We start from the raw sequence: 18846 nt of genomic DNA, 5'->3' as shown, positions 1-18846 counted from the left end.
ACAGATACACACACTCACACACACACACTGATACAGATACACACACATACACACACACACATGCAGATACACATACACAGATACACACAAACACGCACATGTACAGATGCGCACGCACACACACACATACACACACACACACACACACACAGACACACACACCCACACACATACACATACACACACACACAGACACACACTCACTCACACACACATACACATAGACACACACACACATATACACATAGACACACACACACATAGACACACACACAGAGCAATGTGACAACGACAAGTTCAGAAGTAACCTTCAGATTAGAAGCATTGAATACTACTGCACAGTTGAAGGCCAGTTAATTCCTGGAAAGAGTTATCCAATTATTCCTCTGCTCCCACTCCTTTCTGCGTAGGCTTGTAATTTTTTTCCCTACATGTATTCACCAAATTCCCTTTGGAAGGTCATTTCGAATCTGCCTCCATCACCTTCACAGACAGTGCACTCTAGATCGTAACAACTCGCTGTTTAATAAAATGTCCTCACCTCCCTTTGAGTCCTTTGCTAATCACCTTCAATCCATGTTCTCTGCTTATAGTCATAGAGTCATTGAGATGTACAGCATGGAAACAGACCCTTCGGCCCAACTCGTTCATGTTGACCAAATATCCTAGATAAATCTAGTCCCATTTGTTAGCATTTGGCCCATATCTCTCTATACCCTTCCTATTCATGTACCCATCCAGATGCCTGTTAAATGTTGTAATTGTACCAGCCTCCACTACTTCCTCTGGCAGCTTATTCCATACACACACCACTCTCTGCCTGAAAAAGTTGCCCTTTAGGTCTCTTTTAAATCCTTCCCTTCTCACCTTAAACCTATGCCCTCTAGTTTTGGACTCCCCTCCTGTGGGAAAAAGACCTTGTCTATTTTCCCTATCCATGCTCCTCATGATTTTATAAACCTCTATAAGGTCACCCCTCAGTCTCCGGTGCTCCAGGGAAAATGGCCCCACCTATTCAGCTTCCCCCAATAGCTCAAACCTTCCAACCCCGGCAACATCTTTGTAAATCTTTTCTAAATCCTTTCAACTTTTGCAGCATCCTTCCCATAGCATGGAGACCAGAACTGTGCACCGTATCCAAAACTGGCCTAACCAATGTCCTAAACAGTGATAGTAAGAACTGCCGATGCTGGAGTCAGAAATAACACAGTGTGGAACTGCTGTGTTCCTCCAGCTTCACACTGTGTTATTTTTATTGTTGTCCTGTTCAGCTGCAACATGACCCTCCCAACTCCTACACTCAATGCACTGACCAATAAAGGCAAGCGTACCAAATGCCTTCTTCACTATCCTATCTACCTGCGACTCCACTTTCAAGGAACTATGAACCTGCACTCCAAGGTCTTTTTGTTCAGCAACACTCCCCAGGACCTTACCATTAAGTTTAAAAGTTCTGCCCAGATTTGCCTTTCCAAAATGCAGCACCTCACATTTATCTAAATTAAACTCCATCTGCTACTCCTCGGCCCATTGGCCCATCTGATCAAGGTCCTGTTGTGCTCTGAGGTAACCTTCTTCGCTGTCCACTACACCTCCAATTTTGGTGTCATCTGCAAACTTACTCACCATACCTCCTATGTTCACATCCAAATCATTGAAATAAAGGACTAAAAGCAGTAGAGCCGGCACCGATCCTTGGGGCACACCACTGGTCACAGCTGTTTGGATCACTGTACCCTACAGGGTCAGGGATGCTCCATTGTTGAGTACACTAAAGGTGGGGGTAGACAGATCTTTGATCTCTCAGGGAATCAAGAGATGTGGAGAGCAGTCGGAGAAGGTGAAGGGGAAGCCTAAGATCAACAACGATTGTACTGAATGACAGAATAGGTTTGGGCCAGAATGGTCTATGTCTACTCCTTGTTCTTATGTCTTGTCACTGGGAAGACTTTCTATTACTCGATTAATTACCCTCATGGTGTTGAACACCTTGATCAAATCTCCCCTTTTTACATTGGGAAGCCAAGCCTGTATCTTACATTTTTTGTATTCCCATAACTGGTCTACACTTGACGCAAGTGCTTTTACAAGGAGAGGCAATTAATGGATTATGAAACCAAGCTGGGAAAAGACAGTTGTGATAATCAGCCATAATCTAATCGAGTGGGAGAACAGGTGTGAGGGGCTGAATGTCCTCCTCCTTTCGCTACGTGGTGATCAACAAATATTTATTTATCAATATCAGCTTGGCAAGGTTGGTTAATACTCCAGGTCTTAAACTGGTTCAGAAACATCCAATGCATTCCTGTGGGGTGTTAAGACATTGTGTGGCTTTATTATGTTGATAATAACATTGTAACCCCCACAGGAGAACATACAGCTGTAATAACAGGGCATCTTTAACCCCTGGGGTATTCAAAAGTCTCTGCAATGTGTTTGTCAACAAGGAGAATGGGCCAAATCTCAGATTTCCAATGAGGCATTGTTAGTGACACAAGTCACCTGTTAGCAGAACAAAATGATCGGGTCACTACTAGAGAGAGGGACAAATTCAAACTCTCCCTTGCAAGTACCAATGTGCAACTGTGACTAGATTTGGAACAACAGGAGGCCATTCCCCTACGAACGAAGGTCAATCAATTAAAAGCAAAAATTCTTCGCAACAAGAGCAGGCATATTGGGCTTAAAATGTTAACTCTGTTTCTCACTTCACAGATGCTGCTGAGATTGATCAATTGATCTCAGTCTTCAAAATTTTGGAGCCTCATTCTTTCTTCAGGTGTTAGTGCTAACACTTGCAGAAGGAGTGAAGCTCTGAAAGCTTGTGTTTTCAAATAAACCTGTTGGACTATAACCTGGTGTCATGTGATTTCTAACCTTGTCCACCCCAGTCCTACACCGGCACCTCTACATCTTGAAAATTTCAACTGATACACCCTCCTACCCCCAACCCAACCACACCACCCAAAGTCCTTGGGGGAGGTGAATTCCAGATTTCCAGGACTCTGTGTGAAAAGGTGCCACCTGATTTCCCTTCCTAAACATCCTGGCTCTCAAACTAGAACCATCTCGCCTTGTTCTTGATGGTCTCCAGCAGACTAAACTGTTTCTGTCGATCTAACCTAACACAAACCTTTTGACATTTGAAAGGCTGTAATCAGTACACCTCGCCATTGTCAAAGTTGGGAAATGTAAGGCTAGACTGTGCTAACATAACCTACTTAACCAACACGATTGATCAGAATGGCACTGGAGTTAAGAAGACATAAGGGACAGTCGCCTTTATTCATCGATGCATTGAAAACGAGAGCAGAAATGTTATGTTGGCGCTGTATATAATGTTAGTTAGGCCACAGCTGGAGTTCTGTGTGCAGTTCTGGCTGCCATACTATTGGAAGGATATGAAGTGATGGAGGCTTGTACAATTACAGCATTTATAAGGCATCTGGACGGATATATGAATAGGGAGGGTTTAGAGGGATATGGGCCAAATGCTGGCAAATGGGACTAGATTAATTTAGGATATCTGGTCAGCATGGACAAGTTGGACCAAAGGGTCTGTTTCCATGTTGTATATCTCTATGACTCTATGACTATGTGATTGCACTGGAGAGGGTCCAGGAGAGATTTACCAGGATGTTGCCTGGGCTGGACTGATTCAGCTGTAAAAACAGACTAGATGGTCTGGGGTTGTTTTCTTTAAAGCAAAGAAGGCTGAGGGTGTACCTGACTGAAGTGTATAAAATTATGAAGGGCATAGATAGGATAAATAGAAAGGAATATTTCCCCTTAGAACATAGAACATAGAACATAGAACATTACAGCGCAGTACAGGCCCTTCGGCCCTCGATGTTGCTCCGACCTGTGAAACCAATCTGAAGCCCATCTAACCTAAACTATTCCATTATCATCCATATGTTTATCCAAGTCAAGGGATCAACAACCAGAGGGTATAGATTTAAGATGAAGGACGGGAGGTTTAGAGGGGAGTAAAGGAAGGCTTTTCTCACCTAGAGGGTGGTGGGTACTTGGAATTTATTGTCTAAAAGGGTGATAGAGTTAGGAGCCCTCAAGACATTTAAGCAAATATTTAGAGCAACATTTACAATGCTACAGCATACAAGGTTAAGGGCCAATAGAACATAGAACATAGAACATAGAACATTAAAGCGCAGTACAGGCCCTTCAGCCCTCCATGTTGCGCCGACCTGTGAAACCAATCTGAAGCCCATCTAACCTAAACTATTCCATTATCATCCATATGTTTATCCAATGACCATTTAAATGCCCTTAAAGTGGGCGAGTCTACTACTGTTGCAGGCAGGGCATTCCACGCCCTTACTACTCTCTGAGTAAAGAACCTACCTCTGACATCTGTCCTATATCTATCACCCCTCAATTTAAAGCTATGTCCCCTCGTGCTAGCCATAGCTGGAAATTGGGACTAAGGTAGGCAAATGCTTCATGATGACATGGATATGATGGGCTGAAGGGCCTTTTTCTTTGCTTTTTGAATTGAATTTAAATTCCACCAGCTGCCTTGGTGTAATTTGAACACATGGCCCCAGAGAATCAGACTGGGCTTCTGGATCTCGGAGATACTCCAGTGCCACATTGACGTCACGCACAAACTGGAGGAGGAACACCTCATATTCCGCCTCGGGAGCCTACAGCTTGATGGCCTAAACATGGAATTCACCAGTTTTAAAATGTCCCACCCCTGGCCTCATTCCATGTCCAACCCTCCCTCTCATCCCTGCCTCCTTGACCTGACACAACCTGTCCATGTCCTCTGATGCTGCTTGGCCTGCTCTGTTTCTCCAGCTCCACACTTTGTTATCTCAGACTCCAGTGTCAGCAGTTCCTACTATCTCTCTCCATCTTCTCTCCCAGTTATCCACCCCACCCCTCCCCCTGGCCCAACCCCCCCACCCCCCAACTGCACTCACTCATCACCATCCCACCTACCTTACCCCAGCCCCACACCTCCTCTCTCTATTTATTTCTGAGCTCCGTCCCAACAGCTCCAGTCCTGAAGAAGGGTCCCAACCCGAAATGTCAACTTTCCTGCTCCTCTGATGCTGCCTGACCCGCTGTGACATCCAGCTCTACACTGTATTGACTCTGGGCTTCTGGGTTGATTACTGGTCCACTATATCCCCTTTTATTGTGGGACGACAGAACATCCTAACTTTGTCCATCTTCCCTATGTAACTACACTTTATTGATCTGTGCGGAACACTTCTTCAAAAATGGTGAACATTTCCATTGACTGAATGGAAACTCTTCTCATGATGGATTTCCTTTGAGTGGTTTTCAGACTGATACACCCAGCCTATGGGTCTCTCCAGTAAGTTCCACACATTTGGGCTTCCACCAAATGTAAATAGAAACGTCCACTCTTGCGACTATACAAAGTGAAACATTGGTTGCATGATACAAAATGGAATGACTTGCCAGATTTTAGATGACCAGCTCAATCACTGCAAGGCATCACCGATCCTCTGGTACGGATCTGGGTTTGGTACGAGTGCAGGGGATGGAAGGGGCCCCCATAAGAAGATGCCCATGACCTCTCTTGAATTCGCCAACTCCAGATGAATCTGTTCATGGAGCTGCCACATCACTGGCCTGCTGCCAATCACCTCACTCCCACTGTCGGCAGGGTTACCACTGCCGGCCAGACACATTCCCGGAATCCCATCACATGACCATCCTGTCTCCAACCACCTCACGCCCTACACTCCTGTCATTGGCTTTTTGGAGACAAACAGGGCTGGTGTGCCCTGTTGCAGGGAGGATGTTTCCCCCCTGGTTGGGGAATCTAGAACCAGGGGTCACAGTCTCAAAATACGGCGAAAGGACTGAGAGGAGGAAACATTTCTTCACTCAGAAGGTGGCCAACCTATGAAATTTGCTACTGCAGATGGCTATGGATCACTGACTATACCAAAAAAAATTTGATAAATTTTTATATATTAAAGGAATCAAGGGGTACAGAAAGAATGGGGGGAATTTGTGTTGAGATAGAGGATCAGCCATGGTCATAGTGAATGGCAGAACAGGCTTAAAGGGCTGAATGGCCCTACTTCTCCTCCCAGTTTGTATATTTCTACACCCAACACCTTCCAAGCCCTCGACCGTATTTCACGCATTTCCCGCAACTCATCCCTCACACCCCCTCCCCGCAATAACAACCAACAGAATCCCCCTCATCCTCACGTACCACCCCACCAACCTCCGGATCCAACGCATCATCCTTTGACATTTCCACCTCCTGCAATCCGACCCCACCACCAAAGACATCTTTCCCTCCCCACCCTTATCGGCTTTCCGGAGGGACCATTCTCTCCGTGACTCCCTTGTCCGCTCCACACTCCCCACCAGCCCCACCACACCCGGCACTTTTCCCTGCAACCGCAGGAAGTGCTACACCTGCCCCTACACCTCCTCCCTCACCCCCATCCCAGGCCCCAAGAAGACTTTCCACATCAAGCAGATGTTCACCTGCACATCTGCTAATGTGGTATACTGCATCCGCTGTTCCTGTTGTGGCCTCCTCTACATCGGGGAAACCAAGCAGAGGCTCGGGGACCGCTTTGCAGAACACCTACGCTCGGTTCGCAATAAACAACTGCACCTCCCAGTCACGAACCATTTCAACTCCCCCTCCCATTCCTCAGACGACATGTCCATCCTGGGCCTCCTGCAGTGCCACAACAATGCCACCCAAAGGTTGCAGGAACAGCACCTCATATTCCGCTTGGGAACCCTGCAGCCCAATGGTATCAATGTGGATTTCACAAGTTTCAAAATCTCCCCTCCCCCTACTGCACCCCAAAACCAGTCCAGCTTGTCCCCGCCTCCCTAACCTGTTCTTCCTCCCACCTATCCCCTCCTCCCACCTCAAGCCACACCCCCATCTCCTACCAACTAACCTCATCCCGCCCCCTGACCTGTCCATCCTCCCTGGACTGACCTATCCCCTCCCTAACTCCCCACCTACGCTCACCTTCACTGGCTCCAACCCCGCCTCTTTGACCTGTCTGTCTCCTCTCCACCTATCTTCTCCTCTATCCATCTTCTATCCGCCTCCCTCTGTCTCCCTATTTATTTCAGAATCCCCTTCCCCTCCCCCATTTCTGATGAAGGGTCTAGACCCGCAACGTCAGCCTTTCTGCTCCTATGATACTGCTTGGCCTGCTGTGTTCATCCAGCTCTACATTGTTATCTTAGATTCTCCAGCATCTGCAGTTCCTACTATCTCTGAAATCAGAAAGTGAGCTGCTTCTCCTTTACGCACTTGGATGATTTTGGTTTGCTAGTCAAATGGACTTCCCTCCTGTCTCCAAAATTTCCACAGGTAACAAATTGAAGATAATTCACAGAACATGGAAGAAAAGATTTTTTTTTTAAAAATGCTGCTAATAATGTTTCAACACGGGTTACTGGTAATACTGTCAGAGGAAATTAATCTTTAATTTCTGGGCAGTACAGAACGTTGCTGGATAGATAACAACCCTGCAGTCCCTGAGAGTTGCATTTGAGATTCGAACTGAGAAAGGACTGTTCTGTTCTGTCTGCAATAAATGACATCAAGTCCCAGTCTGAGCGAAGATAATCAGTAATTTCCCCATCAATCCACAAGACCATAAGATATAGGAGCAGAATTAGGCCATTTGGCTTGAGTCTGCTCTGCCATTCGATCATAGCTGATATGTTTCTCAACTCCATTTTCCTGCCTTCCCCCTGTAACCCTTGATCCCCTTACTGATCAAGAACCAATCTTTCTCTATCTTAAATATACTTGGCCTCCACAGCCTCCTGCAGCAAGGAGTTCCACAGATTAATCACCCTCTGGCTGATGAAATTCCTATTCATCTCAGTCACACTTAGAAACCAAACTGATGAATGGGACTTGAGTGATGCCTCCTCTCACTGCCTTGCACAGAGCTGCAGGAATAACCCTGCTTTTGTCAGTAGGCATTGCTACAAATGTGGTCATAAGCTCGGTTTGTTGTCATCCATTGAGAAGCTCCTTTCTGTTTGCTGCTTGCCAAATTAATTAGATTGTTTTATCATAGAACACCTACGGTGGAAGCAGGCCATTCCACCCATCTACTGCACACTGACTCTCTGAAGACCATCCCACCCAGATCCATTTCCCACTCTCCCCCCGACATTTCTCATGGCTGATCCACCTAACCTGTACATTCCTGGACACTAGGGGCAATTTACCATGGCCACTCTACCTACCCTGCACATCTTTGGACTGTGGGAGGAAACCGGAGCACCCGGAGGAAACCCACGCAGACACGGGGAGAATATGCAAACTCCACACAGACAGTCGCCCGAGGGCGGAATCGAACCCAGGTCCCTGGTGCTATGAGGCAGCAGTGCTAACCACCTTGCTACCCTTTGTTTGACAGAGAAATAACTTCTGTGATATAATCACTAGACAATTAATCCAGAGACCCAGGTAATGTTCTGGGGACCCAGGTTCGAATCAAACCATGGCAGATGGTGAATCCGATACATCGGGGAAACCAAGCGGAGGCTTGGGGACCGCTTATCGGATTCTCCAGCATCTGCAGTTCCTACTATCTCATGGCAGATGGTGAGATTGAATTCAATAAAAAGTAAAAGATTAAGGGTTTAATGACCATGAAACCATTGTCAGTTGTCAGGAAAAACCCATCTGTTCACTAATGCCCTTTAGGGAAGGAAACTGCCATCCTTACTTGGTCTGGCCTGCATGTGACTCCAGACCCACAGCAATGGGATTAGCTCTTCACTGCCCTCTGGGCAATTAGGGATGGGCAATAAATGCTGCCTGGTCAGTGATGCCCTCTTAATTCCAGATATTTATTGAATTCAAATTCCACCATCTGCCGTGGCACTATTCGAATCTGGGTCCCCCAGTTGTTATCTGGGTCTCTGGATTAACATTCCAGTGATAAAACCACTGGGCCATCAGCTCCCCGATGGACCTTATTTGGTGTAAAATAGATGACTATCATACATCTTTACTTGCTGAGTTACAGGGTGGGGCTAATTGGCACACTGCTTGACCTTACCATATGTGGATTGTCGATGGAGACTTGAACAGCAGATGTCAGTCCTTCCTTCAGCATGCAGGTAAATTCGTAAAATTCATGATCGCGATCAATCTCGAACAAACCCAACAGTTTCCATTTCTGTCTGACCCGCCACAGAAACTTCCTCTTCGCTGCTGTTCTTCGGCTCGTGCTGGTATCTTGGCTTTCCATCTGAAACAAAAAGTGAATCAAACAGTTTCAGGGCCTGAAAACCCTCTTAATCATTCATCCAACTGAGGCCCACAGAGGTGACAATACATTATTGCTGGTTTGTTGCACAGAGAACAGCAAGAAACCACAATATTAACCTGGGCTTGCAGTCTTGACTAGCAATGTCATCTTTAGCCGTAGAGAAATAATTCAGAGTTACCAACTTCCATGGAATGTATTCCTGGAAGTTTAATCATAATGTAACCTACTCTGTCCCCACAATCTTTCTGTATGTCCTTCCTAGTCATGTCCTGCCTGTCCTTGGACAATGGGAAGTGAAAAGACTTTGAATCCTTCAATAGGATGACACTTGATCATCAGTCGAGCAATATGCAATTAACAAGGATACGTTTTTGAAGAAAATTTTTTATGAAACACCTGCCTATTTTGAGGCCCAATAATTTTTCTCCTGGGTGTTGCTTACTGCATTGACCAGAAAGTGAACTTTAGATGCTGGAGCTGGCAGATGCAAGAGGCATCTGATGTTGAGGTTAATTCAGGTCAGTGGGCATACTGAAAGGGAAACTTTGTGTATTGGCTTTCACAAGACAAGGATTGCAGAGATTGAAATGCATTAGTCATAGTACTGGGCGCAACACAGTACGATAAATTCAGCTGACAACTACCAACTGATTCCTGGGATGGCAGGACTGACCTATGGAGACAGACTGGATCAGTTAGGATTATATTCACTGGAGTTTGGAAGAATGAAGGGGGAATCCCATAGAAACCTATACAATTCTGACAGGGCCACACAGGGTAAATGCAGGAAGATGTTCCCAATGACTGGGGAGTCCAGAACCCAGGGTCACAGTCTGAGGATATGAGTTAGGTTATTTAGGACTGAGATGAAGAGAGATTTTGTCACCCAGAGACTGGGGAGCCTGTGGAATTTTCTGTCACAGAAAGTGGTTGAAGCCAAAACATTGAATGTTTTCAAGAAGGAGTTCAACACAATTCTGAGGGTTAAAGGGATCAGAGGGTACAGGGAGAAAGCAGGAACAGGGGACTGAGTTGGATGATCAGCCATGTTCATATTGAATTGCAGAATGGTCTGGAAGGGCCAAATGGTCTACTCCAGGTCCTATTTTCTGTAAATCGGGGAGGGAAGACTGATCATAAATCAGAAATGAAGGTGTCAGATGACACCCACACAATGAGGGCACACCAGCACATCGTGAAGGAAGGCTCAATTATTTTGATCTGGCCACAGTTAACCAACAACAACTTGCATTTATAACACAGCCAACATATCCTCAGATGCTTCACAGGTGTACTGGGAGACCAAATGCTGTCACTGAACCCCAAAGTGGGCAACATTTGGAATTTGCTCAGAGGTTTACAGGATGGTGTTGACCAAGATGGAGATGTGGACAAGTCTGAGGAAGAAATTCCAATGTTTAGGATGATCACAACAGAAAGAAAAGAAGCTGATAAAGGAGCAAAGAGAGCAGAGGATGTCCAAGAGAACGGAAACGGAGGATTCTCAGAAGGTTTAGGAAGTCACAGAGATAGGGATGGGTGAGAGTGGAGGAATTTGAACATAGGATGAGAATTTTTAAATCAATGTGCTCAGAAAGGGAGCCAATATGCCAATAGGATGGCTGAACAGGACTTGGGGCAAGTAAGGTTTGAGCCAGGAGAGTTACTACACATTGGAGGTGGTTGTATGAGCCAATATTAATATCCTTCAAAATTCCCCACGCATTTCTATTCAGCTGTTCACCATCTACAAGGCACAAGTTAGGATTGTGATAAGACCATTAGGTGTCAGAGCAGAAATAGGCCATTCAGCTTGAGATTGCTCTGCTACTCAATGAGATCATGGCTGATCTGAGAATCTTCAACTCCACTTTCCTGCCTTTCCTCCCTAACTCTCAATTCCTTTGCTGATTAAAATTCTGTCTATCTCAGCCTTGAGTATACTTAATGACTCAGTCTCTATGGTCCGCTGCGGTAAAGAATTCATAGATTCACTCCCATCAGAGAGAAGAAATTCGTCCTCATTTCTGTCTTCACTGGACCAGCCCTTAGTCTGAGACAATGCCTTCTGGTCCTAGACTCTCCCACAAGGGGGAACAACCTTTCTGCATCAACCCTATCAAGTCTTCTAAGAATCTTATAGGTTTTGATGGAATACTCCCTGTTTGTCTGGATGAATGCAGCTCCAACAACATTCAAAAAGCTTGATATCGTCCAGGATAAAACTGCCCAAGTGATTGGCAGCTCATCTGCCATCTAAACATTCTCTCTCCACACCATGGCCAATCCACCCTAACCTGTGGGAGGAAACCAAAGCAATGCAGGGGAAACCCCACGCAGACACGGGGAGAATGTGCAAACTCCACACAGGCAGTCACCCGAGGGTGGGATTGAACCTGGGTCCCTGGTGCTGTGAGGCAGCAGTGCTAACCACTGAGCCACTGTGTCAAATCAATTATACTTATTTATTCATTTCACAGGATGTGGGTTTTGCTGCCTGGATCAGCATTTATTAACTGAGAAGGTGGTGGTGAGTCCAAGTAATAAGAAAGGGCCTCCCAGCTTAATTTCTTTGAGACATTTGAGTGGCTTGCGAGGCCATTTCCGAGCCATCCCCATTGCTGTGGGTCTGGAGTTGCATGTAGGTCAGACCAGGACTTCATCTGATGAAGGAGCAGTGCTCAGAAAGCTTGTGACTTCAAATGAACCTGTTGGACTATAACCTGATGTCGTGTGACTTCTGTCTTTAGACCAGGTGCAGACAGCAAATGTCCTTTCTAACTGCCATGGTGGGGTTTGAACCGAGCTTCCCACAGCATTAGCCTGGGCCTCTGGATGACCAACATCATGACATTACCCACACTACAATCTGCCCCTAAGGTGTCAATGGGGATAGAAGAATTAAACTGGAAGGTTTGGAGTGTAAACCAGCAACCAGCAACTGTGACCTGAGTGGTCTGCTGCTGTGCTATAAGAGCCCACATAATTCCACACAAAATCATCAAACTCTTATCTCTACACACTGCAAGAATGCTTGTCAAATTTCCAGTGAGCGACCTCAGGGGAGCTGCATAAGTTAAAGATGGCCACTTCACAGTGTTTCCAAAATTACACTGTTTCCACTTTCTACCAGTCCCTGAGGGTCCCTTGTAGTCTCCTGCTGGGATTACACTGGGAGGCTAGTTAATTTCCCCACAGGATTGCTGGGCTGTGTTGCTTAACGTAGATTGAGCTGAAAAAGGTGGATGAAACGCTACTGAGATGGAGAAAGGGCACCTTTTGCCAAGCACAGACCGTAATCTTCGCTCTGCAGCATGAGCTGGCTGCATTTGCAGTTTCAGCCAAATCTTGAGAGCTGTGATTCTGAAAGGACAATTGCTGGCATTTAATGGAAGACGGCAAACACTATGCTGTTGTGATTCTGAACGCAAGCTATTGTGCGGCCTGTGACAGTCTCGCTCTAGCAACTGTATTATCTATTTCCATGCAGAAATGAAATAAAGTCAGGGCTTTAAAGACATCCTCTCCTTCCAGTCAACCAAAATTGGACCATTGGCCTCCAAACTGACATTTCAAGGTTCAAGATACAAGTTAGACATCATGAACTACACAAATATGCACCCAGACTTGTCCCTGCTTCAGTACAATGGCTGAAAGCACTAGGTCCAATTCCTAGCACCACGTTTTAAGAAGGAGCTAAGTTTTTAGAGAAGGTTCAGAAGAAATTTATTAGAATGGCCGCAAGATGAGGGAGTACAGTGACATGGACAGTCTGAAGAAGCTGGGCTACTGGTTGAAAGCTGAGAGGAGATTTGGCACGAGTGTTCAAAATCACAAAGGCTTTAGAAAGGATAATGTTCCGGCCAGTGATCGAAGGGTCAATAGTCCCGAGCGTACGGATTTACAGCGAGTGGTAAAAACACCAGAGATGGCATGAGGAGAAGCATTTTATTAAGAAACAAGTGATTGGAATGCACTCTCTGACAGGGTGATGGATACAGTTTCAATCAAAGCCTATAGCAAGATGGATACAGTTTCAGTTGAAGCCTATAGGTAATGGGTACAGTTTCAGTCGAAACCTATAGGGTGATAAATACAGTTTCAGTCGAAATCTATAGGGTGATAAATACAGTTTCAGTCGAAACCTATAGGGTGATGGATACAGTTTTAGCTGAAGCCTATAGAATGATAGATACAGTTTCAGTCGAAGCCTATAGGGTGATGGATACAGTTTTAGTTGAAGCCTGTAGAATGATAGATACAGTTTCAGTCGAAGCCTTTAGGGTGATGGATACAGTTTTGGTTGAAGTCTATAGAGTGATAGATATAGTTTCAGTCGAAGCCTATAGGGTGATGCATAAAGTTTTGGTTGAAGCCTATAGAGTGATAGATACAGTTTCAGTCGAAGCCTATAGAGTGATGGATACAGCTTTAGTTAAACCTTCAAAAGGGACTGGATAAACACTTGTTAGAGAAAACAAAATGCAGGAAATACAGAGGGTGGAAGGCTCCTGAGCATATCAGGTTCATTGGGCTTAACGGCCTCCTTCTGTACTGCCTTAGTTAGTGATTCTGTAAGAAGGGCAGAGGGTTGTAGGGCTAGCGGTGGTCACTGAGACAGGGAGGGACACATCCATAAAGGAACTCAAACACAAACATGAGAATTTTAAACTTGAGGCATTACAGACCTCTCTGGCTTTTCAAATTCTGGCCTCTTGCCCTTTGCCAATTCCTTGGTTCCTCCCTTAGTGATGATGGTTTCAACCATCTAGCTCCTAAGTTCCAGAATGTACTCCCTAAACTTTTCTCTGTCCCTGTTTAAGATGGTCATCAAAACCCCACTCAATGTGCAAACTTTGGTTCACCTGCCCAGATATGTCTTACACAACAATGTATGTCCGGTGTTTGATAACTCCCCTGTAAAGGGCCTTAAGATATTTTACGATGTTAAAAGGCCCTATGTAAAAGTACATTGTTGTTGTGGGCATTAGGACAAATTCAATTAGAACAAGCAGGGGATGGAGAACGTTGTGGTAATGTTGTTGGGCTTGTAACCCAGAGATGCAGGCAAATGCTTTGAGGACATGAGTTCCAGTCCCAACAACAGCGGCTGGTGGATTTTAAATTCGATTAATAAAAGCTGGTCTCAGCAATGGTGCAAATAAACTATCATTGATTGCTGAAAAAAAGCTAGTGTTAGTTTGAACATCAATTACGTACAAATCTCTAGAATTTTGGGTCTTCAATCACAAGAAACTCCAATTCTTCTATCCAGACCTGTCCTGGGCTGGAGAGTTTATGAAAAGAGATTGGACAGACTGGGTTGTTCCCACTGAGTGGAGACATGACTGAAATGTATAAAGTTATGAGATGCATAACCAGGATAGATAGGAAGAAACTTTTCCCTTTGATGGAGAGATCAATGACCGGAGGGACGTAGATTTAAGGTAAGGGGCAGGGGCTTCAGAGGGGATGTAAGGAAGAACATTTTCATCCAGAGGATGGTAGGAATCTGGAACTCACTGCCTGTAAGAGTGGGAGAGGCAGAAACCCCCATAACATCTAGAAAGTATTTAGATATGCACACGCGATGCCAAGGCATACTATGGCCCAAGTGCTGGGAAATGGGATCAGAATAGTTAGATGGTCGTTTTTAACCAGTACAGATGTGATAGGCCGAAGGGACCTTTTTCTGAGCTGTAGATCTCTATGACTCTACGACTGTATGACTTCTGTCAAATCTCCACTAAAATTTTCTTCTGAGCACAACAAGCCATTGAATAAAAACAGGAGAAAGTCAACGCACTCTCGGTCATTTCAGTTTTACAAGCCTTTGACAATCTGCCAGAGAAACCACTCAAATACTTACACCTAGCCACTGGATTATCAGTCTCCAGCTGATCTCAGTCTATGTCTACATAGCAGTAACAATCTGCATTTATATAGCAAAATAAAAGCAAATTACTGTGAGCGCTGGATATCTGTAATAAAAACAGGAAGTGTTGGAGAAACTTAACAGGTCTGGTAGTATCTGTGAAGAGAGAGTAAATGTTTCCAATCCAATATGCCTCTTTTGGAGAGCCCTGGACTAGCAACCAGCATAGCTTTGTGAGCATAGGGATGTGCACTCGGCGTGAGAGAGTGCAGATTTTTAGATGAGTTCAGGTTTCAGGAGGGTGGAAGATGGGAGGATGGCCAGGAGATAAAGTCAAGATCAGCTCTGGTGAACTCCTGAAATGAGGAATAATATCTGTGGAAGTGAATCAGAGGGTCAGGAAAACAATAGGGAATGATAGCTCATCAAATCAATTTCACCTTTCGATTAGACGATGACTCAGCTGTATCTGAATTCCATTTTACAGTCTTGGATCAGTAATAGCAAATATCTTTAATACCTTGGCTTCACAAATATTAAAAACTTTTCTTTTTAAAGAGAGATAACAATTACCAAGAAAGTAAAGTTTGAGAACACAAAGTAAAGCGAACAAGCGAAGTAACAATCTGTACCATAAGGGAGTCTGACTGTATCAGAGCCTAGATAAGGAATTCTACAATGTGACAGAAAAAAAGGAAGAGATTCTGCTTTTTACAAAAATGCGTGCAATCGCATTTAGATAGTTACAAAGCACTGACAGCACTGAAACACGTCTAGTTGGTCTTTTTTTGATATATTCACGGGATGGGGATGTTGCAGGAAGGACTGGCCACGCTCCCATCCTCCACCGCCCACAACCCTGAATTCATCCAAAAATCTGCCACTCCCCCGCACCAAGTGCGGGTCACGCACTGTCCCTATGCTCACTGATGTATACCGTCTGCTCCAGGACTCTCCAAAACACTTGTATTAGAAACATTAATTGTTCATTGCTACTTGCCCTCAGTGAGCCACTTGTTTAACAAGTGATTTTTTTAATAGATAGAATAGAATCCCTACAGTGTGGAAACAGGCCCTTTGGCCCAACAAGCCCACACCGAACCTCAGAGCATCCCACCCAGATTCATCCCCCTATAACCCACCTAATCTACACACCCCTACGGGCAATTTAGCCTGGCCTATCCACCTACCCCGCACATCTTTGGACAGTGGGAGGAAACCCACGCAGACACGGGGAGAATGTGCAAACTCCACACAGACAGTCGCCCGAGGGTGGAATCGAACCCGGGTCCCTGGCGCTGTGAGGCAGCAGTGCTAACCACTGAGTGGTTTTTGGGAAATTTCAGAGGGCAGTTATCAGTCAACAACAAATGTTGCATGTCCAGAGTTCCATGTAGGCCAGATTAGGAATGCAGATTTCCTTCCCTCAAAAACATGACATGACCAGCTGGCTTTTTACAGTGACCTGGTAGCTTTTTGGTTACCATTACTAATATTAGTTTTTTATAATTTCTAAATAAATTTAGATTAAGTAGTTAAATTTAAATTCTCCCAGCTACCCCGGTGGGATTTGATCTTGTGCCTCTAGTTGTTGGCTCAAGGACTCTGAAATACTCACTCAGTGGCAAGGCTAGTATTCTACTGTTGCCAGTGTCATAGAGTCACAGAGCACGGAAACAGACCCTTCGGCCCAACCAGCCCATGCCGACCATAATCCCAAACTAAACTAGTCCCACCTGCCTGCTCCTGGCCCATATCCCTCCAAACCTTTCCTATTCATGTACTTATCCAAATATCTTTTAAATGTTGTAACTGTACTCACTTCCAACACTTCTTCTGAACCACTCTGTGTGAAAAAGAGCCCCTCATGTCTTTTTTAAATCTTTCTCCTTTCACCTTAAAAATATGCCCCCAGTCTTAAAATTCCCCGCCCTAGGGAAAAGACACCTACCATTCACCCTTATCTACACCCTTCATGATTTTAAAAACCTCCTATGCTTCAGTGAGAGAAGTCCCGGCCTATCCAGCCCCTCCCGATAACTCAAATCTTCCATTCCAGGCAACATCCTGGTAAATCTTTTCTGAACCGTCTTCACTTAATAATGTCCTTCCTATAACAGGGAGACCAGAACTGGACACAGTGCTCCAAAAGGGGCCTCACCAATGTCCTGCACAATCTCAATATGACTTCCCAACTCCTATACTGAAAAGGTCTGAGCAATGAAGACAGGTGTGCTAAATGTCTTCTTAACCATCCTGTCTATATGTAACTCAAACTTCAAAGAATTATGTACCTGAATCCCTATGTTCTATAACACCACCCTGCCCTTGTTTGTACCAAAATGTAATACCTCACATTTATCCAAATTAAACTCCGTCTGCCACTCCTCAGCCCATTGACCCAATCAAGGTCTCTCTGTAATCTTAGAGAACCTTCTTCACTCTCCACTATACCACCAGTTTTGGTGTCATTCGTAAACTTACTCTATGCCTTCTATATTCTCATCTGAATTATTCTATATAAATGACAAACAAAAGTGGCAGGGCCTAGTCCATAAAACAGCCTTTCACCATCACCTTCGCATTAATTACATTATTTTCTCCCAGCTGTACAACGTCCTATTCTTTAACATCGCTAAAATGAGACACATAATAGAAACTTTTTGTTTTGCGTTCATCAGAGCTGGAGTACAAGAAGCTAAACTTAGTAAAGGTAACAACAATTTATACAACAAAAGAGAAGGATGTCAACTGACTGGATCCTCAATTTTCTCCTTGAGGTATGTGCTTGTACTCGGTGCTCAAAAAGCCTCAAACCTTTTTAAAAATGAAACAAAATTGACAAAAATGGCAAACCCTTACAAAATAATCATGCTTGATTTTTTTTGAAAGGCTACTTTAATCTGTGCCTGCTTACAATGTCTGAGAGTCAATTAGCTCGTCCATCTCAATCACAATGAAAGCTGGACAAAACACAGGAAACAGAGATAATCGCCTGACTCAGGAAAATGGGGTGCGAAAGGATCGGACCATTTGATATCCATGAGTTTTCCAATTAACAGGGACAGAACATTTGCTTGAATAACATTTGAAGTAAACACCAGGACTAAATGGAGCTTTCTTTTGATTGCATCCCTCAAAATCATGTTCTGAAAGGTCTTGCTCGTACTTGGGATATGGGTGTCACTAGCATTGGTTGTCTATCCATCACTAAGATGGATTTAGCTTTTACACAGGCCCCGTACAAGCTGCCTGATTCCTTCACGAATTCTGAGCTGCAAACCAATGAAAGTCTTTTTTAAAAATTCATTTGTGGGATGTGGGTGTCGCTGGCTGGGCCAGCATTTATTGCCCATCCCTAGTTGCCCTGGAGAAAGTGGTGGTGAGCTGCCTCTTTGAACTGGCACAGTTTTGTGCCACATAGGTCTTCGACACCAGGAGGAGCCTACAGGAGTCAAATAGCAGGAGGCTGACCCCTCCATGATTTCTGCTCTCCTCCAGCCCTACAATACTCAAGATCTCTGCTTCAGCTGCTGGGCTCCAAGATGCGGTAATCCACTGCATTAACATTTCTGTTTCTCTGCTTCTCTCACTCCTCCTCAAAGACATTCCTTAGAAAGCTATCTACTTGACCAAGCTGAGATAGTAGGAACTGCAGATGCTGGAGAATCCGAGACAACA

General features: G+C 44.8%; 1 protein-coding gene across 1 annotated transcript in view; it reads right to left on the bottom strand.

Moving 5' to 3' along the window:
• The window catches only part of pip5kl1 (phosphatidylinositol-4-phosphate 5-kinase-like 1), a 51496-nt gene that overhangs the window by 14623 nt on the left and 18027 nt on the right, over positions 1-18846 (bottom strand). The window contains exon 2 of the mRNA XM_048613405.1: positions 9078-9269. Within this exon, the coding sequence (XP_048469362.1) occupies positions 9078-9269 (192 nt within the window). The remainder of the gene's footprint in view (positions 1-9077; positions 9270-18846) is intronic.

Source organism: Rhincodon typus, chromosome 28 (assembly GCF_021869965.1).
Source record: "Rhincodon typus isolate 14 chromosome 28, sRhiTyp1.1, whole genome shotgun sequence".
NCBI lineage: Eukaryota > Metazoa > Chordata > Chondrichthyes > Orectolobiformes > Rhincodontidae > Rhincodon > Rhincodon typus.
The sequence above is the reverse complement of the archived record's forward strand: the minus strand, read 5'-3'. Positions and strand labels throughout refer to the sequence as shown.